Genomic DNA, 26,292 nt, shown 5'->3' with positions numbered 1-26,292 from the left:
CTTGGATGCCCCCACGAGGCAAAGCCACGGTTGCGACTGCTAGTATTGTGAGCGCTGCGACATTGCGCTGTGGCTATTGGCGACGTCACTCCCACTACCAATCGTCCTATATTTCCACCTGTGCCTGTGCCTGTGCCTGCGCCTACGCCTACGCCTGGCCCCATGGGACGCCCGGCCTGCGGGAGACTCATATATCCGAGATTGGAGGGTTTCCGTAAAGTGGGAGAAGAGCCGACTTCCAGTGGATAATTGATTGCGTGTAAAAGTTATATATCGTTGCGTCGTTGCGTTGCACAGTTAAGAAAAGAAAAGAAAAAAGAAGGAAAGGAGAGGCAATACAGAATTGGTGCTGCTGTTGTTGTTGACGTTATGCCCGTTAACGGAGTTTCAAATTTCGGAATTGGTTCAATAAGCCGATATGGCTCGGTCGAATGCGGATCAAACAGCTCGGAGTATTTGATCAGTAAATTGAGTTGAATTGAGTTGCGTCGGAGGGAAAGACGGAAGAAATAACAGTATCGAGATTATCGAGATTATCAGCTCAGACAGCTCACAGCCTTAAACTCCACTGATTGATAATAAAAAAAGTTGATTGCGGCAATTAGTAGAGAAAGAGAGAAAGAAACGACACCCATTGAGACAAGACAAGGCCAAATACAGTCCAGTCCAGTCAAGTAAAGTGAACCCACTATCTACGACATCCTCGCCTGATATGGTATCCAAACGTTCCGGTCTCCGGAATTGCCCTTGACCGCTGAGGTAGATCTTTAGTCAGGTTCTATCGATTGCCAAGTTTCTTGCAGCTTAACTTTAGGTACAGAGCATATACTTGGACTGTATCTATTGTTTAAGCTCAGCTCTGTTGTGCTCTTTCAAATGCCTAGGTGTCAATGCTTCTATTGCATCGTTTAGTCAAGCCTTCTGATTCCTTGCATTTTTACGAATGTACTACTAATTACTCCCATGAATTATTAGAGCTGGCTCAATGCCACAACAGTCCTCTATCATTACGTCTGATTCGGAATGTGGGGGAGGAATTGACTACTAACCTCTAACCCAGTAGCTTCACACATAGGTCTTCAAAGCGTACAGGGCGCTCGGACCACAAGCATAGCCAGCTGTGCTTGCTCCCATCCCTACGTCTTTTTGGATCCTCCTAAGCCACAGGGATTCGTTGCTACCTATACTCTAGCCTGTCTACAATAGCAAGGCTGAGAAACGTCCCTGAAACCAATGACGCGCTCTCTGGCTAAGAATAATTAATCCCTGTCGCTCAATTGTGAAGCCATTCAGTACCTCGTAACCACTTCTTCAATTGTCTGTCCACGCTATTGACTTGTGTACTTTCGGCCCTACAGTCCAACCCCCGGATAACACTTCATCTTTACTGGCCAAGAGTCAGTTTGCGCCTCATCAGGTCCGCATTCCACCAATCCTCCACGAGCAATTGGTAACAGCCTCGTCAGCAGTTGAATATTCCACTACAACTGCGCCTTGATCGTTACTAAATCGAGTAATCCTTGAACTACGACTCTGGAATAAACCTGGCCCCAATGAGCAAACCTCTGCTTAGGATCCCTTACACGGACCTTCCCTTGCCCTCAGTAATAGCACCAACTTCAGCCTCTACCCTTCCTGGAGCCATTGCTGCGCTTCATCGCTTCTTCGTTGCTCCATCTCCGAGACATCTGCCCTCTTCGGCCGTTGTTCTCACAGGTGCAGGTCTGTCAGTTGCTTCTGGCCTAGCAGACTATCGAGGCGTCAAAGGCACTTACAAGGTCAACAAAACATATCGTCCCATCTATTACCCTGAGTTTCTCAAGAGCCATGAATCTCGAAAGAGGTATTGGGCTCGTAGCTTTCTAGGCTGGTCGAATCTACGAAAAGCGTCACCAAATAGTGGACATTATGCCATAAGGGATTTGGGAGATTTGGGTCTAATACGAAGTGTTATTACTCAGAATGTTGACTCATTTCACCCGAGGGCTCATCCTAATCTATCAACTCTAGAGTTACATGGGTATTTAAGGGCTGTTGTCTGCACCACCTGTAGGAACGAATTCTCCAGGAACGAGTTCCAAGAGAAGCTGGCCAGCCTCAACCCCCGATGGGCTGAGCTACTCAAGAAAGCCCTCGAGTCGGGGGCGCTAGATACTGAAGACCCAGTCGAACGTCGGTTCAAAGGCCTCAAGGTCAATCCCGACGGTGATGTTGACCTGCCAGACGCCCCCTACACAACTTTCAGATACCCGCCTTGTCCTAAATGCTTGTCTCACCCGCCAAAGAACTCAGACGGTCACAAACACGTTGTGCAAGCCGACGCGGATGGGGCTTGGAAGCTTCCCAGCACAGCTGGCATTCTGAAACCTGCTGTAGTCATGTTTGGCGAGAGTATTGACAGCCATGTCAAGAACGCGGCTGAAGAAGCCATCGATAATGCCGGAAAGCTGGTCGTGGTTGGCACCTCGCTTGCCACTTATTCGGCTTGGCGACTTGCCAAACGAGCTCAGGATCGGGGCATGCCCATCGCTGTTATCAGCATGGGCGGTATCAGGGGCGAGGATAAGTTTTTTGCGGATATGGACCCGAACCAACGAGGCGAGCAAGGCGTAAGAGTCGCTTTGTCGACAGACGATCTCCTTCCTGCTCTCCTCTCCGCCCTGCGCAATAATATGGCACCGGCAGAGGCACCAAGAAAGGCCTCGCTGCAAGCTTCCATCGCAAATCCTGGCATCTTCAAGGATATGCTTTCTTAGAATCCATGCATCTGTACACTACTACCCATCCATGAGATTAGATCCATTCACATCTAAAAGAAGTTTTTGAAGCTTCCGCCTTTTGGCTTTGCTGGTGCAGTGTGAGCAGGTTCAGTATTCTGCACTTCGGTAACCGGTGCTGCAGTTGCAGTTACGGTTGTAGGCTCAGTTCGCTCAGCCTTCTCCCGTTTCGCTTTGCGATTTGCTTCATCACGCTCAATGGCCTTGAGCACTGCAGAGATTCATTAGTGACATGCCCCCCTGATATCTTTGATGCTGTTCTTACTTTCTTCCCAATCCGCTTCCCTTCCAGGGTCGCCAGTGCCGAGTGCCTTCTCAACATCAACCGTTTCTCCCCGTTGAATCTTCTCGACAACCTCCCGCAAAGACGCAATTCTAGCCTCTGATTGTCGCATGTATCGATCAAAAGAATTTCGTAGCGCAATCATCTGTATCGACATTGATCCGATGAGAAGAAATATGACAATAAAAAACGTCGCCGGGTTCCATTCTCTCGATTTCTTCCTCAATTGACGGTTTTCCTTTCGCAAAGGCTTCGGTATAAGGGAACGCCAGAATTGGCCATCGGCAATGGTTACAGGGGCTGTGCTCGAGTATCGAATTCCGAATTTGGATAAATGAGACGCTCTCAGTGCAAGCGCAGCTGCTCGAATCTGACCTAGCCGAATCGGAAGTGTTCGTAGCGACATCTTTGTCGATTTGAAGCTGTTACAGCAAGTGATGTCGTTAGCTCAAATCCCAAAGAGTGACAAAGATTCTACCAAAAAGTTGAAAGCACGGGCCATTCGATCCGAGATCCGATAGTTGCCCCAGACAACCGCCACTGTTTGCCAATTCCGGGGCTAGACTAGACTACGGATACCTAAACAGGGACTAAACCTACCTACTAATGATTAACCATTGCGGATTGTAGAATTGAAACCTTTTGTTTTCCAACATACGTATTGTACCCCCATATAGGGAGCTTTTGGTGTTTCACGACGGTATGGTAACGAAATTACACACATAATATACAATGGCTTCACTACAAGCAAAGGCCGACGCGGTCAAGACGGCCCTGACGTCCACCTCAACATGCACAACAGCGACCGTTGTGACGCTCAAAGAGTTGTTATTACTGGACGTAGACAACTCAACAACGACATCAAAGACAGCGACAAATTCAAAGGCGAAAAAGGCGGCGCCAGCCAAACAACAGCTACCTCCCAAAGACCGTGCTGCTCTCGCGACGCATGTCATCAACATTTGCATCAAGTCCTTAAACGAGGCTGCAAAACCATCGGTTCCCACGACTCCTAGCAAGCGACAAGCATCTCAAAGCGACTTGAAGAACCCTTCTGCCCCTCGAAGACTACGCAGGTCCCTATCCGCGCCCTTGTCACCGCTGCAGCCACGAACCTTGAACCGAGTCGCTACTTCACCGAATGTCACATCAAAGGCAACATCACAACCACCACCGCAATCGACAGGATGTCTTGCAGTTGTGGAGTGCGCGCGCACCGCCTTTTCCTTCCTACGATCAACTATTGGCTCCGTCCAGCCCACACAGACAGACTTTCAGCTCGAGAATGGAATGTCAGCATTCATTGGCAAGCTTCTGACTCTGGGGTTCCAGGACCAAGCGCTGAAGGAACTGAGAATCTTAAAACGAAGACTGGATTCTGGGGTCAGCAAGGCAACAAAACCTACATCAAGCGAGGCGCAAACAGCAGCTCAAGTTATTGCGGAATTACTCGACTATGGCGACAAGGTCCCCGACAACTTGCTCGCCGTAGTCACAGGATGTCAGTTCCAAGTGCTACGATGGATTTCGCATTCCAAAAAGCCACGCCATATCGAAGCAGCACTACCATTCCTTGAGGAATCTCACCTTTCCTCACCTGTCACACTGTATGAGAGACTGGGAGCTAAAGACAAAAAGGAAACCCAAAAGGCGGCTCGGCAACTGGCATCTTTGTCCCAGACGATTCTATCATTCGCACCCAGTGTGTCCAGCAAGGAGGACCAAGTTGCCACCGAAATCCGACTGAGCCCTTCCCCCACTTCAGCTTTCAAGCTGCAAGTGTTGTGCTTTAAAGCTCAGCTTAAGTGGTGGAAAATGGCTGGCCATCGCGGAAGCATCGACGACGACATACTCTCGCCCTTTTCTCGCTGCGTACGCGCATATACTCGACGACATCCCTCTGCAAATGGACCAACTTATGACCTGATTGCTACATCATTCCAGCAACTTATGGATCTTATGGGATCTCAAAAGTCACAAGCCAAGACTTCGTCCGAATCTCCCCTAACTTTGCTCTATCAGCTTCTAGGCGTCGCAGCTCAAACAGATCGCCAATACGAAGAAGCATGCCAGTGGTTTCAAACACTGAAGAGCGTATTGAACCCCGATGAAGAATCAGCTATTCGCATATTCTCGGTCTCGGCTCGTCTCCTTGCTGCTTCACTAAAACAATCCAAATACGATTCCGCTACAAAGGAACTTGTGCAAGAAGTCACAGAGAGCTTGGAAGGCAGTTTAAGTGGCAATATTACTGACCTAAATGAATTATTGGATAGCCTTTCACTGGCCCGACGATCAGCTGTTGGACTACTTGTGAGCAACTCGAAGGACTCAAAATCCAAAAACAGCACAGTCAGCACTATCATGCAACACCTCAAAACATTTATTACAAAATTTCCACGATTTGGTCGCCGCTGGCTAGGAGCTCCTCCTGGCAGGGATGCCTCACCCAAAACCCTTCTGCAATTCGATCAGCGACGAGAAACTCTGATGCAGACGATTAGCCAGATCATCGATGGTGCTTTGGTGGTTATCAATGGCGACATTCAAAAGGACTCGACTTCATGGAAGCAAATGGACGAAGTCTTGTGGGATTGTAACAAATTAGTCGACAGTGTTCTCGACCCTGCAATTTCGATATCACGAACAGAACAGCTGAGTGGCTATTTTGTCAAGATCTCAAGTCTATACTTCGCAAGGTACAATCAGCTGCGCAAGGACCTTGGCAAATCCAAGCAAATCAACAAGGAAATTCTCCAATGCTTAAGTCGATCCATCGAGATAATTCAGGACCGGCCCATGGCACAGCAGGAAAAAGCCCAGATCTCAACAAAGCTGGAACTTTTTGCCGACCTGTGTAAGGCTGGGAATCGAAGCGAAGAGGCAATCCGAACCTTGCGATCAATCTGCACAAACATGATTGAAGATGGTGCCCTGGTGAAAGTCACAGCAGCTCTCGATTCGCAGCCTCCTAGTGTCGCTTGGAGCGCTGACGGAAAGGCAGAAACCTTGTCACGAACCCTGCGTTCAATTGCCAAACTTGATCAGTCATGGAACGACTGGGCCTTTTTTCTACAAGAAAATGAGCGAGCTGCAGTACTGGAGCATTTAATGCAGATTGTTGGCGACACAACTTCCAAGGGAGAGCCGCTTAAATTGCATGACCCGTCTGTACAGGCTCTTTTGAAGATATATACACCAGAACGCTTTCCAGTCCGACGCCTTCGAGTCTTACTTCACCTACTTTTCCAAGTTATTGGAGAAGAGAATGAGATGGAGCAGATCATCAAGTTAGTCGAAGAATCGACACAGCAACTAGACAACGAGGCCTACGGCGAGGACAGCTCTCTGACCCGTTACATCCCTCACCTAAGGACACTGAAGAAGTCGGTATCAGCTTTGGCAGTTACTGACGCTCCTCTTCCCGTACCTGTACTGAGAGACGCTATCACTTCTTGGAAATCAATGACCGAATCCTGCAAGTCAAGATGTGAACTCTACGAACAGATCGATAATCCAGATGGTCTCGTTTTGCACCTACAATCTGCCAGTCAATTTGCTAGCTTGCGAGGTGAGCATAGGCTGCAACTCGAGATCTTGGAACTGTCGACGCCTCTGTCTAAGATCCTTGCTGAACCGACATACAACAATGTCATTCTCAATCACACGCTCCTCGCCTCGCAGCATCTCAACATTGGTCATTTTGCAGAAGCAAAAGAGACACTCGATGCGACGAAGAAGCTGCTGGACCAAGCAGAAGGCGTCTCCCGTGGGCTGATTGCAGAATTCCATCTTACTCAAGCCGAGTACTATTCTGGTATCGGCGACATTGAAGAAGCGTAAGTTATTATTTCTGTCAAAACATCATCACAAGGTGTTCATTCTAACTGCTCTTAGGAATTCCGCATTGGCAGCAGCTAAAGCTATATATAGCGGATCTGCCTCGTCATGGGCTCTGTCAAGATCCCAAGCTAACATGTCTATTGCTCTGAGTTCTTTCCTGGAATCGGTTCTCGCCTTGAAGCGTGGTCAAGTTCAGGAAGCTTTGATCAGCGTTAAATCGAGCGTTCGGGTCTTGTCTCATGACTGGTCCAAGATAGAAGCATCCGTGTCTCAAAGTGCTAGTACAAGTGTTATGGACGCTTCAACAACCAGTTCGGATAGTGTCAAGGCTGGTTCGAAACTCGGCCAAGTGATTGGGCCAAGATTCTGGGCACTCGCATTTCCCCTTCTGCGAGGTCTCTTGCACGTTTCTTCCGTATACGCCCACCTTGGCATGTATCAAGAGACCGTTTACTATGCGGAATCCGCCCAGAAAATCGCAGAGACTACAGGCTCTCCACTCTACCGGGCACAAGTCCTGGCCTGGATAGGTTCTGTTTACCATCGCGCTGGCAAGCTGACAAAGGCCCTCGATTTTGGAAACGAGGCTTTTGAGGAGTTGCCAGAAGATATCTCGGCGTCTCGGGTTCGAGTTGCTTGCCAACTGGGCGGGTTATTCCGCGATACGGGTGACGAAGACAAGGCTCTCCAACTTCTTCAACTTGCCGAGGATACTGCCCAACGTCTCGGAGATCATGGTAAGGTACTGAGCATCCAGAATGAGGTTAAGAAGACAGCTCCTGTTGCTGCTAAAGCGCGAGCTGCCGCCACTACACGCGCTACTCGCACTGCTGCCAGGACGACTCGAGCCAAAGCCGCCCCCGCTGCTGCTCCTGCCCCAGCGCCGAAGACTCGAAAGCGACAAGCAGCAACCAAGTCTCAACCATCTGCTTTAGAAGTGTCCAAGTTGCCAAAGGACGCGTACCAGGCATCTTTGATGGCTTCGGTCATTTTGTCGCGAGCTCTGGGCTTCATCAGCCAGAAGGACTGGACTTCAGCTTTATCAACTCTGGAGCTTGCTAAAGAACTGCCGAAATTACTTGGTACTCTATCTCAAGAGCAAGTAGTGACTGCGATTTCTCTCATCGGCCACAGCACAGAGCAGATGATTCATGATCCCGTCTTCTCTGTTGTTCAGGATTCCACTATCTCTTTCCCGGCAGTCGCAGCTTCTGACAAGACGAGACGCTCCGTAAGTCAGACGCCTCCACGTAAGGGACGTGCTGTCGCAGCAGCCACCGAGCGAAAGGCCTCAAAGGAGGCCAATGTTCCTGCATTCGCCGAGGCATTGAGACAAGCCCAAGAGCTTCTTCTCGAGGCTCACGCTTCGACTCTATCAACTGCTAATAGCACCATGGTACATCGCATCTCAGCTCTGCTTCAAAACACGGTCATTCTTCTTTCCGCCACCTCAACGACGCAATCCAAGGTTCTCGCAGGCTCAGGGTTTGCGACTTTCTCTGTTGATTTGGCTCGTAACGTCACCTGGAAGCGTGAGCAAAGTACACTGCAGAACAAAGAATGCACCGAAACAGATGGCTCGGGGTCTGTCCAAACTTCGAGACGTGATAGCGTCGGACTCACAACTGAGATGGCTAAATTCCAAGAGGACTATATTGACTTGGTACCCCACAACTGGAGTGTATTCTCCGTCTCTTTAAGCGACAATCATCATGATCTGTGCATCACCAAATTCCAAGCGGGCCACAGTCCTTTCATTCTCCGACTACCTCTCGAGCGTGCCAATTCTCGAGATGCTGACTCCGAGATCTTCAATTTCGAGCACGGCAAGGAGGAGATGATGGATATTATCCGGCTTGCCAATGAAACAAGCCACTCTGCTAGTCGCGACTTCAGTGTCAAGGGTGCAAAGTCTGCGTGGTGGGCAGAGCGAGACGCATTGGATGGACGACTCAAGGACCTTCTAGCCACGGTTGAGACGACTTGGCTAGGTGGTTTCAAGGGAATTTTCTCCCAACACGAACGCCGACCCGATCTCCTTGCACGCTTTCAAAAGAGCTTTGACCAGATCCTCGACAGCAATCTGCCTTCACGAAAACAGGGCCGAGGCAAAAAGCCAACAAAGACCTCCAAGGTGTCTCTCGACCCCCGAGTGCTCGATCTCTTCATCGGGCTTGGTGATCCAACCGATCCAGACAGCGATTACGATGAGGCACTCAACGATCTGCTCTACTTTGTCGTCGACATTCTTCAGTTCCATGGAGAACGCAACGCTTACGATGAGATTGATTTTGATGCAATGGTGGTTGAGACATATGATGCACTACGTGGTTACTACAACGCTGTTAAAACAGGATCAGAACGCGCAGAAGACGCACATACTATTTTGGTATTAGACAAGGCTCTCCATGCTTTCCCTTGGGAGTCAATGCCATGCATGGAAGGCCTCGCAGTTTCACGCGTTCCTTCTCTTGCTTGTTTGAGGCAGCTTATCACGGAATCGCGGCCATTTGCAAACGACGATGATTCTGACGATGCGCCTGAAGGTCACTATGTCTCTGCCGATCGAGGAACTTATATCCTGAACCCCTCGACAGACTTGGTCAACACGCAGTCTACTTTCCAGCCAATCATGGAGGGTTTCAGAAATTGGAACGGCATTGTCAATCGCGCTCCCCAAGAGGCTGAGTTCGAAAAGGCCTTGTCAGACTCTGAGATTCTCCTTTACTTTGGTCACGGAAGCGGGGCGCAGTACATTCGAGCACGCGCAATTCGTCGTCTTGAGAAGTGCAAACCGGCAACATTCTTAATGGGTTGCAGTTCGGCATCGCTGACGGAAGCCGGAGAGTTTGAGAACTACGGCCCAGTGTGGAACTACATGATGGCCGGATGCCCGGCGGTTGTGGGCACACTATGGGACGTGACGGATAGGGACATTGATCGGTTCGCGGGCCGATCGTTTGAGGAATGGGGGTTGTTTCCCAAGGGCACGTTCAAAGAGGATAAGCGAGCCAAGGGCAAGAGTCGGGCCTCGGGCGAGGATGAGACTACGGCGAGTGAATCGGAGGAAGATGGGCAGGTAACACGGAACGTGTCACTAGCCGAGGCTGTTGCACGGTCCAGGGAGGCGTGCAGGTTCAAGTATCTCAACGCCGCTGCGGTGGTACTCTATGGAATTCCTGTGTACATCAAGCACAAAGGTGACGAGTAAATAGGGGCGGAGGGTTAGGCATTGGTTGGTTATTAAAGTTCGCTCACGGAGAATCTTTGTCTGATAGATTACAGGGACTAGGGGCGCAGCATAGCATGGCGCATCATAGCATTTCCGGGCGTTTGGATCATTAGAGTCCTGACTCGATTTAAGGTTAATGAAAGAATTGTGATCATCAATAGCAAAAATATGCTTGTGAATAAAAACCAAACAGGCCTTGTTGTTGTTGTGTCTGACCGTACATGTTGGTCAACCGTGCGTTATTGTTTTCTTTTTTACATCTTGTAGCTCAAGATTCAAAGACTCACGATTTCCTCAGGGTGATTGATAATTCGGTAGGACTGGTTGGCCACAACCGGGAGATATAATCTGCGTTTTATGCGGTGAGACATCAACAGTTTGATTGCTGCAGTCAAGATCGGACCAGTCGAAACGGACCGAGGCTCAGACCTGTAATACATAAATAGGTCTGACCGTGTAAGTGATAGCAGCTCGTGGTTGGCCCATCAAGTTGCCAGTTTGATATGCTGAGTTACCTACTTACTACAGGAATGCTACGACACCTTCCAGAAGGAGTGTAGGAGAGACACTCATTGCCACACTGAGACTCGAGTTCAGTCCAAATTGTCTTGATGGAGGGCAGCATAGGGTAACCTATAGGTACCGTTGGTTGGCAAAACTCAGTGCTCAGCCCAACTTGGACGTTTGAGTTGAGGCACAGCCATCGGAGTAGGCATAGCTTATATTATCCTTTTTGGGAGCGGTATAGTTAATTTTCCAGTTGGTAACTCGCATGGAACGTGGTAATCTAAACAATCACCTTGTAGGGCTTAGGCGAGCTGATGCGCAAGGAGCGCGCGTCTGAGATGATGACCTAATTTCCTTGATATTTGGGCCGTTTACAATACGGTACCATCGAAGAGAACCCCCACGCGTCGATATTATCCCACTTATCCCACATCCCGAAGACATAGAGTACTGGCCTAAACCTGTTGCTCGTCTCTCCGTTTTGGGCTTATACCAAGAACTATTGCACGAACTACTACCTGTTCTGTACACTGCATGTCCCTGACGCCTCTCCTCCTGATCAGCAAGATGCGGTGCGGCGCAAACACGCAAGCAGAATAGCATAGGTAACATGGCAGTGCTGCGGGCGGACCATGGTATTGTTACGCCCGTCAAGGCGTAGAGCAAAAAGGACAGAAGGGTTGATGGGACAAGAAAAAGAGAAGGAGATATCGGACCGGTACCGATGGTTGTCATTTTAGTGTCTGAGAAAGACGCAAAACAACCTAGGTATGCGGCTTTGCGTAAGTACTAATATCTATGGTACAGGAGGCACTGTATGTCATTGACAATGGGTTACGAGGGATATGCATGTAGGTGTGTGAAAATAAAATGAGACGTGATGGTGAGGTTCGAGACCGGATCGTCAGTTCGATGTTACAGTACGATAACCATGCGTAACTTGTTATATGGCGATCATGTCTCCAAGCGACATCGTGACTAGCCCAGACAGACAGAGAAGAGTAACTCTACTCCATCCAGCCCTAACGTCGGAGATCCATTATCCATCATACATACATAATAGTAGAGGGCAAGGAACTTTTGGCTCGGCAAGGGATCCATGTATTGAAGTGTCTGTGCAGAAGGGGATGATGGGAGAACCGTTATTTGTCTCGCGGATTTTAGTTTTTTTCTTGACTTGCAACGGTCAAGGTATTGGGGATGTGCGATGTGCTATTTCAAGATGCATGCTGGCGGTTAAGGTTGGAGAGGAAAGGAGAGGAAAGGAAAAGAAGAGAAAAGGAAAAGAAGAGAAGAGAAGACAAGAGATGGACGCCTCACTTGTGACCTATGAACCAAGCAAGCAAGTAGCATATTCTGATTCGTCCAAGAGATTGAATACTACCGTGTATAGACTATGTTGCATAGTAGGTAGCAAAGATGATAATGATAACAATGGCAATGGCAATGACAATAACGATGACGATGCCCTTTGCTTTGTGCTCAGTTCCCCTATTGTCAACATTGGTGCATGTAACATAATGACACCTCGTTATTTTGGCTGTAAAGTCTAAAGTTGCTCTATCCCAATCGTCTTCGGAAGTTACCGTCCATTCAACAGGGATTGTCTATCCTTGCCAGGATAAACAACGAGATATCCCGCGGTCTGCTCAATTGGTGATTCCAAAGCAGAATTTAGTCCGCAGATCATCTGTATTGCACCGCCAGTTTCATGGGTGATGCTAGACGAAGACACCTATTTCTCCGATGGGTATCATCGGGTATTGAAGAAGAAGGAGGAGGAGGAATCATGTCTAAATTAGGAGACAATAGCTGTCGAGGAGGGTACACAGGAATATGTAGACAGCCAGGGGAGAGGCAGAGACATTAGACAGAGTGCCTGGGCGGTAGTCGCAAGACTAGACCCTGGTATGGTCCGGCATTTCTCGACTAGTTTCATGCAATCACATCTGCAGCAAGATCTCTTTGAAGCCAAGGCGGCCTCTTGTCTTGTTTGTTTGCACAGTCAGCCAGTCCCCCCAGGCCAGGTAGGTTTAGGTACAGTACGGAGTGAGCTATCAACGCCCTGCTTTTCCTTCGCCGCCTCAAAAGGCCCGGGGTCCTGGACAGAACCAAGACTGGACTGTCACTTTTCAAGGGCCCCCCTGGCCCGCTCGCGTTAGCCTTTCTGTATCCTGCCGCGCCTTGTCTCAGTGAACCTTGACAGCGTGACACCAAGCCTAACGGGGGAGTCCCGTTGGAGAACCTTTTTCAGTAGGTATGGAAAAAGATGACGATACGATGCGATGCGATGTTTGGGATGATCCGGATTCCGGTGGGATACCAGCTCAACAGCGGGTAGTCCAGCCGAGACAGCCGCGATCAAATGATAGCATTGCCTGTTTTTGTGCGTCTTGCAAGGAGATAGATGCTTGAAACTCGTTTCTCCTCCAGTCGTATTCAAGAAGATTGCACGTTCATATGAACATCCTAATATGGCCCGAGAGTCGTTAGTTCTGTGCACGTTGGGTAGCCTCCTCTAGCCTTGTGGGGATATTCCGCGTAGGTCCCGTGCTTTGCTCTGCTCTGCTGTGCCGTTTTGACATCTGAGAGAGGCTCATTGGGCGGAGGTTCCTCGTTTGGACAGTTGATATTATTGCTATGACTCTGCAATTCAATGATAAAAAGCCAAGAACTGACGACAAGAGCAGAAAAGGAGACAAGGAGATGAATTCGTTTATCTCAATCCATCTTTTTTCCCGGGTGGAGGCTAATAACCTAAGCTCAATGGCGGTTACATCAGATAATACATTAGTAGAGTAAGTATACATACTGTTGAGTTATATGCAATCCTTGGACAACAGCGTCAACTATTACACATGACAAGGACTACCACGTCACGAATTGCTGTAATGGGGACTCTTCAACTGCTGTACGTAGGGATCCCTACCAAGGTATCCGTATGCACGCGTCCACCGTGCTTTCGACAGCTCCACCATGTCTTAGTATTGTAGGTAGGTACACATGGTTTTGACATGTTCGCTGCTACTATCCCGACAAGACATGCTTGCTATTAGACATGACATGGAAGAGAGATATAATAAGAGATGAGACCTAATTTTTTTATTAAATATGACAGCCCCAATTCAATCCAATCGAGACTTGATCCAATACAGCCTCTTTTGTCCCTTGGAGTCCAAGACTGTCTCTCTTCCATGTCTACAACAGTTTACTAGTCTACCCCACAGTCACACCCCCTGGGCCGTGCACTATAACATGCCTCTAGGTGTCTACTAACCCGCCAACTTACTACCTAACCGACCTATCGTGATCACTGCTTCTGCAATCCTGGGTGCCTACTTAACGACAAAAGGTAAACGGTCCCACCCTCCTCGACGTTGGTCTTGGACCCCCAGCTTCCACGACTCAATCCTTTTCCCTTCCGCCCAAAGAGCCCCGTCGATTCTTCAAAACCCAGGTCCGATTCTCCTTCTCGCATCCCTCCTTTGCGGACAACAACGACCGTTCAATTCCCAACTACCCGAATAGGCGAGCCACCATTCGTCCTTGCGAAACGCTGAGCCGCCACCTAAATCGACAGGTACATACCCAAATCCCACTGTAAGAAAGGACTTCAGCCTCTGTGACGGTTCCAAACTCTCCATTTCCCGCCAACAACTCCTTCGCCCCAGTCGGGGCGCAGATTGTCCCCAGCTCCAGTGCGGGGAGCCACTGACAACATACGTACCCGTTACTTTTTCTCCATAAACTCCCCGGACGACTTCGGGTCACCTCAACTCAACGGTCCTGCGCTGCAGCAGCAACGTTTTGAGCTGCACAACAGCTGTACGGATACCTGCCAACGTAAAGCTTTGTCTTGGTAAAACATTTGTTTTTGTTTTACACCGTTGGACCATCAAACCGTCCCCAATCCAGACGTTCCGCACTGCTACCATCACCACGGTCCGATACATTTGTTTCCCATCGCCAAATTTCTCGGCCTCGGAAGCCTCCGCGACGCAACCTCTGTAGCTGTCTGGCAGAGTCATGTCCGGTCGTGCCGTTTTGAAACCTCAACATGCCCCGTCACCCTTCGATTCCGCCCCTCAACTCTATCGCGACGTTCCCGGATTGCACCCTGCGCCTTCTCCTTCTCACGGCGCCTTAATGGATACCTCACACTTCGACGATTTTTCCTTTGCGTACCAAGGTCTCCCCGACCAATCTCCTCTTGTCTCTCTTGCGGATCATGCACACGCATCGCAGCCTCCCACTCCGTTTCCTCAGCACCAAGCCATGTCCGGCCTTTCGCACGCTGGTCTGCCGTTCGGCGCTCTGCCTCCGGGCAACCGGAGCCAGAGCATCGAAGGTTCTGAAACTGGTCAAGGTCGCATCTCTCCTTCATCAAATGCCCTGGAAGACTCAAACGCCGATGAGTTCGGTCTGGCTTCCCGTAATCGTGCAGATGGAACAGATCTGGGCGGTAAGCACAAAGAAGATAAAGCTGATGCCACACCTGCATGGAGTGAACTTAAGACCAAGGCTGGTAAAGAAAGAAAACGCCTCCCGCTCGCTTGCATTGCATGCCGCCGAAAGAAGATCCGGTGTTCTGGCGAGAAACCTGCTTGCAAGCACTGTTTACGCTCACGCATCCCATGTGTCTACAAAGTTACGACTCGAAAGGCTGCACCTCGAACAGACTACATGGCCATGCTTGATAAGCGGCTGAAGCGTATGGAAGAGCGCATTATCAAGGTCATACCCAAGTCGGACCAAGAGGTAGCATCGTCCGTCACTCGTGCCGTGGTCAAGCCAGCCATACCAGGAACTGTGCCTTCAAATAAGTCAACCAAAAAGCGCGGTGCTGAGGAAGCTTTCGGACCTGATCTGGAGGCGTGGGCCAAGGCGCCTTCGAAGCCCAAGATTGACGGCGATGACAGGCCAAGTAGCTTACAAGTACAAGAAACCGAGGAGAACAAGTTGCAACATGAAGGCACCGATGCCCTCCCATCCAAGGAGATACAGGAGCATCTTGCAGAAGTTTTCTTCGACAATGTCTATGGTCAATCTTACCATCTTTTACACAAGCCAAGCTACATGCGAAAGCTAAAGTAAGTTTCCATCAAATTTCATCTCATATACCCTTCTAACTTTGTACAGAAATGGAACCCTGCCCCCAGTTCTTATCCTTACAGTGTGCGCTGTGGCAGCTCGTTTTACTTCGAATCCTCTAGTGAGTTCATCTGGGCCAGAGTTCTTACGCGGCGAAGAGTGGGCAACCCACGCTCGTGAGATTTGCACAAGACGATATGAATGGCCAAACCTTACCATCTTGACATGCTTACTCATTCTGGGCTTGCACGAATTTGGAACATGTCAAGGCGGTCGCAGCTGGGCTCTAGGTGGACAAGCCATTCGGATGGCATTCGCTCTTCAGTTACACAAAGATCTAGAGTATGATCCCTCGGGCCGTAACGGCGCCAAAAAGCAGCTTAGCTTTATTGACCGAGAGATACGACGACGAATAATGTGGGCTTGCTTCCTCATGGATCGCTTCAATTCTTCCGGGACAGATCGACCCATGTTCGTCCGCGAAGATACCATTCAGATTCCACTACCAGTCAAAGAGAAATACTTTCAATTTGACATGCCTGCGCCAACAGAGATGCTGGATGGGCAGATACCTCACCCTGCTTCTCCCAACGACGGACAACTTGCCGATGCACGAGAGAACATGGGTGTAGCGGCTTATCTGGTTCGGGCCATTGCCCTGTGGGGAAGAATCATAACTTACTTGAGCCAAGGAGGAAAGGAACTGGACCCCAACCCAATGTGGGAAGATGAGTCTCAGTACATCAAGCATCTTAATGATGTTGTGAACCTCGAGGCAAGTCTGCCCTTGTCACTTCGATACTCTGTCGAGAATCTTGAAGTGCACAAGACAGAGAACACGGCAGGTCAATTTCTCTTTATGCATATCTGCCTGCAGCACAACATCCTCTTCGTAAGTCGAGCCGCCATGTCCGCACGGAAGCAACAGGGCGCACACAACGACTTTTTCTCCGAGGCGAGCAAGAGGACATTCAATGCAGCTAATCGGATATCGGAGCTCCTTCGAGAAGCCGAACAGCCGCGGTGTTTTGTCTCCGCCCCGTTTGCTGGATACTGTGCCTTCTCCTCGACGACAGTTCATATCTTGGGCATAATCTCTCTCAATCCCTCTATGAAGCCAGCAGCTGAGGCCAACCTGGCTACCAATGTCAAGTATCTTACCAAGATGAAGAAGTATTGGGGCATGTTTCACTGGATGGTGGAAAATATCCGCACGCAATATCGGAATGCTCTGGATGCTGTGAGAGCTGGCGAAAACGTCAACGAACGCGCCACACAGTCATCTTATCTTCAATACGGCGATTGGTTCAATCGCTACCCACACGGTCTTTCTGACGCTGAATTTATGGATCCTGCTACTCATAAACGAAAGGATCTAGGGGCAGATGGTGTCCTCGAAGCAAAGCCTGAGCTACAATCAGTAGAGGAATACTTCTCCACGCTTCCAACGCCGCAAAGCATCGAGCACAAGGATAGTATTCGAGCAGCGGCACCGAAACGAAAGCAAGGAAACAAGAAACAAACGGGTATGTCGGTGCAGTCTGGCCAGCCTCTCGATCCTATGCAGGGTACAGACACCGATTCGGTTTCCGTGGGAGGTCAAGAACGCCGGTTTTCGGGTGCCTTGGGCCTCCAAACTACCGGCACGGCCGGCTTTAACCCTCTTGCAGTGTCCAACCCGCAGAACTCAGCCTTCAGCACTGCAATGTCACCCATGAGCCCCGCCAACATGACCGCCTTTTCTCACCACGGGCACACACCGACCTTCTTCCCGCCCGAATTACTCGCAATGAATTTTGGCTCGGGCTCAAACACCAACATTGACCCTCTTGACCGTCAACTTGTTTTTGGCGGGTACTCGGTGGATGTTGGTACCGGTCTGGGCAGTGGTCACGACATGATGACTGGTATGGGTTGGGATGCAGTTCCGGGTACTCAGTCGGATGAAGACTTGCAAAGTCGGCGGTCTAACATGAAAGCAGGCATGAATGGTCAAGGAGCCGGCATGGCAGATGGAGCAGGGCTATCTGGACCTGAAGCATCATCTGCCTGGTTCATGCCATTCAACATGGAGCCCCCAGAGATGGGCCAGGATCCTAGTTTCAATATGGGAGGTATCGATCCATTCACCGGCGTCTTTGGCACAGGAGGCAGTGGTTTGGCGACGCCAAATGCAATGGGCGGGCTACAGCAACAGGGTCCTTAGGAAGGACTGTCTGGCAGATTAGCACATGCAACACGATGTTCTCAAAGGTCTCATCAACCAAAAATAAAGGTTGAGAGGTATTGACCCGTAGTTAGAATGGAAGGAATCTGCTTCAAGCAGAACTATAGTTTGGTCTGGCGTTATGAACCACAAGTGGTACGGTCTATGGAGGGGGTTATTTTACCATATTATTACGTCTTTATTGTTTCTACGTTGGGTATCTTGGGAGAACCTTACTAGAGTCGGGGTTGGACATTGGCGAAGAGGCATATTGAAGTTCAAAGCGAACATTGTTGGGCATGTCATCTTACCATTGGGAAGGGGAATTTGTGTTTTCAGCATTTGAGATACCATCATACCCGTCATGTTCATTCAGAAATGAGCTGACATTCTTTTATCAAGAGATGAGATAATTCACATTAAGAATTTGACGTTTGTTTGCATCAGACCAAGTTAAATTAAACATAAACTAAACAATCGTGCTTTTGTAATGTGACTGATCCTTCTATAAAGAAACCATACCTTGATATACAACATGGAACGCCTGGTCTTTTACTACTTTACTAGCGCAGTGGTATCTCACTCAAAATGTCCCCCAAGAAAAACTCTTACTCTTCCGCTGCCGCGGCGGTTGAAGCATTCTTCTTACCCTTGGATCTCTTACGCTTCTTCTTTCTCTCGCCCACATCACCAACCACGTTGTCCTCCTGGTCTCCGTCCTTCTTTTGCTTCTTCTGCTTGTCGCCCTTGTTCTGAATGACAGAGCCCTTGCCATCATCGGCAGTGGCCAAACGCTCAAATCCATAAGTAGGACCCTCGCGCTCGAACTCTCTGCCAAAGATGTCGCGGCGCCATTGTCGTAGACGGGCCTTCTTTCCTAGACGCTTCTTGTCTTTGCGCTTCTTCTCTTGGTCTCGGAAGGTGGCGAGCTTCTTGAGGCCAGCAAAGTCGTTGAGAGCGGCGTCAGACGGAGCGAGGAGGATATCCCGAGCGGTCATACCGAACGACTGGGGAGAAGTTTCGCGGTAGCGGAAAGGAGCATGGCTGGGCTTCTTGAGAAGAGCATGGTCAGAGAGCTCGAGTTTAGAGTTGACAAGGGCCTCGAGCTTGGTGCGCTCCTGGCGAGCCTGCTTCTGGGACTCCTTGCGGGCCTTCTTGTGGTCTATCTTGCGCTTCTTGGAGGCTGGGCCATCTTCATCTTCGTCGTCTTCATCCTCTTCAGCAGCAGCATCCTCCTCAACGTCGCTTAGGGAAACCTTTGGCATTTCTTCCTCATCCTCAAATTCAGGGATAATGTCCTTGATGTCAATATCGTCCTCCCACTTGGGCTTCTTTGGCTTTGACTTCTTTCCACTCTTCTCCTCTTGATCCGATGCAATAGCATCATCTTGCTGAGCATAGTAGTCGTCACCGAATCGCTTCTTCATCTCATCCTCCCACTTGTCGTCCTCCCATGCGTCGTCAAGGAACTTGATCCACTCCTCATCAGTAAGATTCTTGCCTGCGTTGCCAGCTGTCCGCTTGATCTTGCGCAGCTTCTCCTGGGCTTCGTCAAGCTTGAGCTTCTTGAGACGGGCCTTCTCCTCTCGTCTCTCCTTCTTCTCGGCTTCTTTGCGCTCGCGTTCGAGCTCACGCTGACGCTTGCGCCCAGTCTTCTCCTCTCGCCTGACTGACTTGGCAGCGGCAACATCTCGAGCATAAGATCGAAGGAACTCGTTGCTTCGTTCTGGGTCCTCGAATCGTAAGTTGTATGCTTGTTCGAACTCATCGGCGCGGTCGTCTTCATCCTCGTCGTCTGACTCAAAGGCTTTCCAGTTAGAACCATCCGGAGGAACCCAGGCGCGCGCGCTCATGAAATTTGACAAGTAAGTCTCGGGATTCTTGTCGGCATTGGCAACATCGACTTCGGTAATAGTGAGGGCTACCTTTCGAGAGGGATGAACTCCGTTTGAATCCACCTTGGCCGGTGCCTTTTTCTGCAGGAAGCCACCGTCGTCGTCGTCGTCGTCGTCGGAACTGTCTTCCGCAGCGGCGTGCATCTCAGCCACGATGGACTTTTTGAGAGCATCTTGTTCTTGGTTGTAGGACATGGGAACGTCGCCATCATCATCTTCATCGTCGGCACCGATATCACCCCGCATGTACTTTTCTCGGTGGTAGTCCTTCAAGTATACTGGCTTTTCTTTCTTTTCCTTATTGGCAGTTGTCGCGGAGGGATCATCGGGCTGATAGAATGTGACGTCCTTGTCATAGACTTTGGGGTCCTTGTTTCGGATGGCTTGGAGAGTAGCAGAGATTTGAGCGTCGAGATCCTCTGTAGCGAGGAAACCATCCTCATCTTCTTCTTCGTCGGATGAGGAAGACTCGTCGTCGTCGCTTTCAGGTTGCTTTCCAGTCTTCTTGAACTTTTCTTCCAGTCTTTGTCTCTCCTCTCTCTTCTTGTTGTGCTCGAAACGGCGCGCAAACTCTTCATTCACCTTGAAGTCGGACGCAGCAATAGCGGCACCTCCATCTTCGGATTCGGAGTCGCTATCGTCGAGGAGATTGCGCTTGGAGTTTTTAGGTTCTTCTGTGGCTTTCGCCATGGTTTTCGTGAGCCTCAAGGGCAATTGTATAAATTAGATGGGTGTGTGTGTTTTTCGCGCAGTGAAAGGGAGGGTGGGAGAAAAGACAGTATTAAGTGATGGCTATCTTCATCGACAATACCAAGACCCAATTAGAGCTTGCTTGTACTGTCGTTAACTTTTTTTTTTCTGCCACTTCGAAAATTTGGCGGGGAGCCTGACAACGGTCAAACATTGAGCCGAAGGACTTGCTCGGGAGCCCGCCAATGAGGGACTGCCTTTTTTCTAACAGCTAGTGAGTCTTGGTCGCTGCAGTGGCAGCTGCATGTGGCTTCGTCATCAAGGAAGCTGGCCAACCAACGCCACTGAAAGTGCCCAAGAAACCGCCTGGATGGAACCCGCCGCTACCGCTACCGACTTCACCTCAACTGTGCTGTAACTCTACTCACTTCACTGACGTCGCGTCTTTATCTCCTCCACTCCAGGCAACTTTCATCAAGCCTACTCAACCATCGACATCTTTCCTGCCTGTTAGAACTCTCACTCCTACGCTACGTGTCCGTCTTTGGGGAACGAAATTGCCGTCTCACTTGTCTACTCAGGCCTTGGCAACCCAATCCATCAGTTAACTCATCTCCGAGCGATCCCGCGACAATGGCCGATTCCACCAACGCCCCCAAGCCAAGCAGTAGCGTCAAGCTTGTGCTTCTTGGTGAAGCTGCTGTCGGAAAGGTACGATATTTGCGACCGCTTGCTGCGAAACGAATCGTCAACATACTGATTGAGCTGCGATAGTCGTCTCTCGTATTGCGCTTCGTTAACAACGACTTCCAAGAAAACAAGGAGCCCACTATTGGTGGTACGTATATTCTCGTCATCTCCATGTATGCCATCACTAACGAGTGCATCGACAGCCGCCTTCTTGACTCAGAAATGCAATCTCCCAACAAGGACCATCAAGTTTGAGATTTGGGATACTGCCGGCCAAGAACGTTTTGCCTCGCTGGCTCCTATGTACTATCGAAACGCCCAGGCCGCCCTCGTCGTATACGATCTCACCAAGCCCACATCCCTCATCAAAGCCAAGCACTGGGTTGCTGAGCTGCAACGACAGGCTTCTCCCGGTATCGTTATCGCACTGGTCGGTAACAAGCTTGATCTTACAGGCGACTCGTCCAGTGTCGCAGGTGCGGATGGGGAGGAGGGCGACGACTCTGGCGATGCCCGCAAAGTTCCCACGGAAGAGGCTCAGGCATACGCGGAGGAGGAGAGCTTACTGTTCTTCGAGACCAGTGCCAAGAGCGGGCATAATGTTACCGAGGTGTTTACTGCCATCGCAAACGCTATACCTGAGACGTCGCTGAAGAGCGCGAGGGGAGCTGGTGCATCAAATGCTGCCAGCCGGGGAAGTGAGGAGCAAAGAGTGAATCTTGGAGGTCCCAAGGATGCCGGCGCCAAGGATAGTTGCGCTTGCTAGACAAATTCGAATGGAGAACTGTTGGTGAGAGGATGAAGTGGGAGGTACAGACGACGAATCCTTTTCGTATTGTACGTAATTCTGCCCTTTTCCTGCGAGTCACTTGCTTGGGAATGATGCTGAAGAGAGCATCTGGGAGTTGATTTTGTGTTTTTCTTGTTACCACCTAGCAATGTTTTGTTGCGGCTCGAATGGACAATTGGCGGTCACGTTCATAACTCTTATGATTATAACACTGTTTGACTACCTGCCTCTCGTGAAGATGTGCAGCTGGAGAATGGGAGAAGAAGACAGTTGCGCAAGTGATTAGGTGGTATGTGTGTGTGTATCTCTCTCTGTATCTGTCCCTCCAAATCATACCTACCTTAGTACCTAGTAGCAATCACTGTTATATATACAGGACTTATAATGAAAGCTCCACAGGTTAATCAGATGCTTTTACAATCTACGCCATGCGATGACATCTATACGCCACGTGACTGCTCATAGTTTAGGTTCCATCGATTGGAGGTACTTTGAGGCTTTCACTTTCAGGCCCACTCTTTTTTCCCGCGATTTTGAACCTGATCATAGCCCTGCCAGCTGCTGTTAGCCTTTGCGTCAGAGCAAAGTGAAGCAAACGGCCCTGGCCATTCTCTTTATCATACTCAATTGTTTATTTCCCATCTTTTCTCAAGTTTGGTTTGCATGAACAACGCTTGAATCAGTACCTACATATTCAATTCTTTAATCTATTTCCTTTCGCGCACTCACGTGTCGCCCATTAAAGCAGACTGAGTGTCTCTGTTGCACCAGGCACCACCAAAAAAAGATCGACCCTGCTACGTACATCTTCCTCCTCAGCCTCCGTCTCTTCTTTTCTTCCCGCGCACAACCTTCCCATGACGCTTTCTCGGCTGTCTTAGGCTTTGCCCTCAGCTTTGGCGCTGTTACCGAGATTTCGCAATGGCGTCAACAATCACAGAAGCTCAGGCGGAGCTCATTCGGTATGTTACACGACCTTGATCGGTCGCGCCAGCAGCCAAGCTAACAACCTCTTCTTTTTCCAGCTCTCTTGCTCCCGACGAGATTCCTATCAAGCTGCGATGCGCGATCTGTAGTAAACTCGCCGTCAATGCCTACCGTCTTCCCTGCTGCGAGCAGGCAATCTGTGAATCATGTACGCGACCTGCCTCCCGAAAGCTTTTCAACATAATAATGTTACTAACTGCGACAAGGCCAATCCAATCTACCCGCATCGTGTCCTGTTTGCGAACACTCGCCCTTATCCGCTGAAGATTGCAATCCCAACAAATCGCTACGAACTACGATCAGAGTATTCCTGCGTACTGCGGAAAAGAAGCGCGAAGCGAGCCGGCCCAAGGAAGACAAAGATTCAGAACCCCCAGCACCCATCGAAGCACCGAAACAGAGTCTCCCGACCAGGGAAACGCCTGCGGCTGAGATAGCTCCAGAACAAAATCCAGGTGCAGACGCGCCATCAGGTCAAATTGATAGTGCTGAAAACGTTGATGAGAGTGCTGCTACTCAACCCGCTCATCAGGTACCTCCAAGCCATTTTCAAATTCTCCAAGATTCTTGCGTCTAACAAATGATAGGCTATCAACTCTCAAGACGACACTCCTACCGTTGAGGCTCCTGGACATGACGAAGCAGGCGACGTTCAAAATGTCTCTGCTGGGGGCAGTGCCGAGGAAGCCGGAGTTGAAAATTCTGATAAGCAGACTCTAACAAAGCAGGATGTCACCGAAGAACCGAACCGCGAAGGCAAAAAGGAGGAGAACCAACAAGAAGGGGATGGCGAGGACGAGGAAGATCAAGAGAAGCCCGATTCCGAATCCACAAACGGCAATTTCCCCAATGGCAGCTTTTCTGGCTCTGGCGATTTCAACCAGATGCAGATGATGATGGCTATGCAGAACGGTATGACGCCGAACTCTTTCGGCAATTTCCCCATGATGGGTAAGTGATGATATCATGTCAACTGGCTATATAAAAACGATACTAATTATATGCCAGGTATGCCGGGCATGGGCATGGACCCGATGACGATGCAGAACATGTACATGAACGGAGGCTTTCAAGGCATGGGCATGAACGGCATGGGTGGCTTTGGGGGTGGATTTGGCCAAGGCTCCAATAATAACTGGAACGGTTCTCAATCGTGGAATTTCGACCAGAATAATTACAATCAAAATGGTCCTGGCATGGGAACAGGTGATTTCGGGGGCTTTAACTCAGGATTCCAGACAGGATACAATCAAGGTAATTATGGTCAATTCAATGACTATCGCCGCAACAATTTCGGACGTGGTCGAGGCCGAGGCCGTGGTTACTATGGAGGTTACGGCCGTGGAGGCTACCAATTCGGAGGCAATGCCAACTACCAGGATCAAACTCAGTTCTCTCAGCACGGATCCGGTCAGTATGGCCAGAACAGTATCGATTCGGATGGCCAGCAAGTGGATGAGAATGGCCAACCGATTCAAAAGGCCTTGTAGGGGGGGGCTGATGAAGCGAGAACTTCAAATGCAGTACAAGCCGATGGATCCAGTGAGGCCACAGGAAATGAGGTTTCTGGCGATGTTTCCTCTATGACGCCCAACATGGGGCCTGGTGCTTCTGCTGTTCGTCCAGTTCCGGTTCCAGATGTTCCGCTGAATGCGCCAACTGGCCCCAAGGCTATGAGGCAAGGTCTTCCTAACACAAGTCTTCATCATCTCCGAGCACGTGGTTACCAAGTTGGAAGTGAAGTTCCGCCCGGCAAGTCGACTCCTTCGGCAAGAGACAGCCCAGCCGAACGAGGCCGTTCCAGGAGTAACTCTCTAGCCCCGAGCCGTGCTGGTACCGATGCTCGCGAGAAAGATAAGGACCATGAGTCCCAACGTGAGCATAGCAAAGACCGATCTCGCGATCATGACAAGCACGATAGAGAACGTGATGATCACGGCCAAAATCAAGTCCATGCGGGATCTGCATCTCGTACCGTCAGCAGAAGTCGTAGTCGGAGCAGAGGGCATAAAAGCTCTCGTCGACGTAGACGTTACCGCTCGGAGTCCATCGAGGATGACAGTTACGATGACGATTCCCGACGCAAGAAGCATCGAAGCCGACGACATCACCACGATGAAGAGGATTCCTCCCGTTCCAAGGACAAGGATAAAGACAAGGACGACAGATATGCTGATCGAAACCGCTCCACATCGCCGACAGAGTCCAAACGATCCAGCCACCGCAGCCGTCGTGATAGAGACTCAGACAAGCGGAAGGATAAAGACGACCATCGTAGTGATGATCGTAAGAAGTCCGGGCACCGCTCCTCGCATCGAGATAAGGACTATGATCGCGAGCGACGCCGGGACAAGGACAGAGATCGCAGCGACAAAGACCGCAAGGATCGCAAAGATCGACATCGGGATAGGGACCGACGTGATCGCGACCGAGACCGGGACAAGGACAGAGATCGTGAGAGTCATCGGGACCGCGACAGAGAGCGCGACTCAAGATACAGCAGCAGACACCAATCGACTGACGCTGGGACTGCTTCCAACGACAAAGACCCCAAGCCTCCTTCTGGCCCTCGCGGTAACGAAACAAAGGCCAACTCTCAGAGTCGAACCGAAAGCTCGGGCAAGGACCCTCACACACTTGAACGCGAAGCTCGTGATCGCGAGCGTCTGCTCAAAGAAGCGCAGCGCATCGCAGGCATGACAGGTTGGAAGCGTAACCGTGGCGATGATGGTGACGATACAGGCTCACGCAAAGGACGCCGGACCGCATCCTCAACGTCCGCTCGTCGAAGTGAGGCCATCAACGGCGGCGATGAGGAGGAGAGAATGCGAAGGCTCGAGGCAGAGAGAGAAGGCGATCGATGGGGCTAGAAATCCAAACGATCCCTGAGGAAACCCATCAAAGTACGGAAAAGATAAAAGCATGTTCTGTTCTTTCTCCTTGTTTCCCTATCTCCCCTTCTACTTTACCGTTGATTTCGTCACTTGGCGCGATGGACATAACTTTTTTATCACTATCAGGTGTTGGTGGTTGACGCATACCATATCTATGGTACCATGTACGAGTAACAAAAAAAACAAGGGAAAAGAGGGCTACATTAAAAATGCTAGGTATACACATAAAATTATTCATTGGGGGTGCCAGCTTGGGTGCTGCTGGTCGACGGAAGCGACGACATGGAACAAGGCAGAAAAAAACATGCATTTCAGATAACATGCTAGCTAGCTTTTACTTTTCTGCAGAATTAATCAAGTCTCCAAAGGCCTTTTTATAATCTTGTTGTGACTCGATTATTGTGATA

General features: G+C 49.9%; 8 protein-coding genes across 8 annotated transcripts; 6 read left to right on the top strand and 2 right to left on the bottom strand.

Moving 5' to 3' along the window:
* Positions 1 to 1,553: 1,553 nt before the first annotated feature.
* FGSG_05505 (uncharacterized protein) lies at positions 1,554 to 2,756 on the top strand (the record flags this gene model as incomplete). The annotated part of the gene is made up of 1 exon (XM_011325749.1): positions 1,554 to 2,756. The coding sequence occupies one exon, from the start codon at positions 1,554 to 1,556 to the stop codon at positions 2,754 to 2,756; it is 1,203 nt and encodes a 400-aa protein (XP_011324051.1).
* Positions 2,757 to 2,809: 53 nt separating this feature from the next.
* FGSG_12750 (uncharacterized protein) lies at positions 2,810 to 3,466 on the bottom strand (the record flags this gene model as incomplete). The annotated part of the gene is made up of 2 exons (XM_011325748.1): positions 2,810 to 2,988; positions 3,043 to 3,466. The coding sequence occupies 2 exons, from the start codon at positions 3,464 to 3,466 to the stop codon at positions 2,810 to 2,812; spliced, it is 603 nt and encodes a 200-aa protein (XP_011324050.1).
* Positions 3,467 to 6,525: 3,059 nt separating this feature from the next.
* Positions 6,526 to 10,114, top strand: FGSG_05504 (uncharacterized protein; the record flags this gene model as incomplete). The annotated part of the gene is made up of 2 exons (XM_011325747.1): positions 6,526 to 6,899; positions 6,994 to 10,114. The coding sequence occupies 2 exons, from the start codon at positions 6,526 to 6,528 to the stop codon at positions 10,112 to 10,114; spliced, it is 3,495 nt and encodes a 1,164-aa protein (XP_011324049.1).
* Positions 10,115 to 11,598: 1,484 nt separating this feature from the next.
* On the top strand, positions 11,599 to 12,195 carry FGSG_12749 (uncharacterized protein; the record flags this gene model as incomplete). The annotated part of the gene is made up of 1 exon (XM_011325746.1): positions 11,599 to 12,195. One exon carries the CDS (start codon positions 11,599 to 11,601, stop codon positions 12,193 to 12,195), a length of 597 nt encoding a protein of 198 aa, XP_011324048.1.
* Positions 12,196 to 14,668: 2,473 nt separating this feature from the next.
* Positions 14,669 to 17,939, top strand: FGSG_05503 (uncharacterized protein; the record flags this gene model as incomplete). The annotated part of the gene is made up of 2 exons (XM_011325745.1): positions 14,669 to 15,732; positions 15,782 to 17,939. 2 exons carry the CDS (start codon positions 14,669 to 14,671, stop codon positions 17,937 to 17,939), a joined length of 3,222 nt encoding a protein of 1,073 aa, XP_011324047.1.
* Positions 17,940 to 18,246: 307 nt separating this feature from the next.
* Positions 18,247 to 20,524, bottom strand: FGSG_05502 (uncharacterized protein; the record flags this gene model as incomplete). Its single annotated transcript, XM_011325744.1, has 2 exons — positions 18,247 to 18,322; positions 18,552 to 20,524. The coding sequence occupies 2 exons, from the start codon at positions 20,522 to 20,524 to the stop codon at positions 18,247 to 18,249; spliced, it is 2,049 nt and encodes a 682-aa protein (XP_011324046.1).
* Positions 20,525 to 20,974: 450 nt separating this feature from the next.
* FGSG_05501 (vacuolar protein sorting-associated protein 21) lies at positions 20,975 to 22,285 on the top strand. Its single transcript, XM_011325743.1, has 3 exons — positions 20,975 to 21,235; positions 21,299 to 21,362; positions 21,418 to 22,285. Exons 1-3 carry the CDS (start codon positions 21,158 to 21,160, stop codon positions 21,978 to 21,980), a joined length of 705 nt encoding a protein of 234 aa, XP_011324045.1. The 5' UTR covers positions 20,975 to 21,157; the 3' UTR covers positions 21,981 to 22,285.
* A 1,206-nt stretch (positions 22,286 to 23,491) lies between these two features.
* FGSG_05500 (uncharacterized protein) lies at positions 23,492 to 25,861 on the top strand (the record flags this gene model as incomplete). The annotated part of the gene is made up of 4 exons (XM_011325742.1): positions 23,492 to 23,497; positions 23,579 to 23,942; positions 24,000 to 24,401; positions 24,516 to 25,861. The coding sequence occupies 4 exons, from the start codon at positions 23,492 to 23,494 to the stop codon at positions 25,859 to 25,861; spliced, it is 2,118 nt and encodes a 705-aa protein (XP_011324044.1).
* Between the last annotated feature and the right edge of the window lie 431 nt (positions 25,862 to 26,292).

Source organism: Fusarium graminearum, chromosome 3, assembly GCF_000240135.3.
Source record: "Fusarium graminearum PH-1 chromosome 3, whole genome shotgun sequence".
Classification (NCBI taxonomy): domain Eukaryota; kingdom Fungi; phylum Ascomycota; class Sordariomycetes; order Hypocreales; family Nectriaceae; genus Fusarium; species Fusarium graminearum.
The sequence above is the reverse complement of the archived record's forward strand: the minus strand, read 5'-3'. Positions and strand labels throughout refer to the sequence as shown.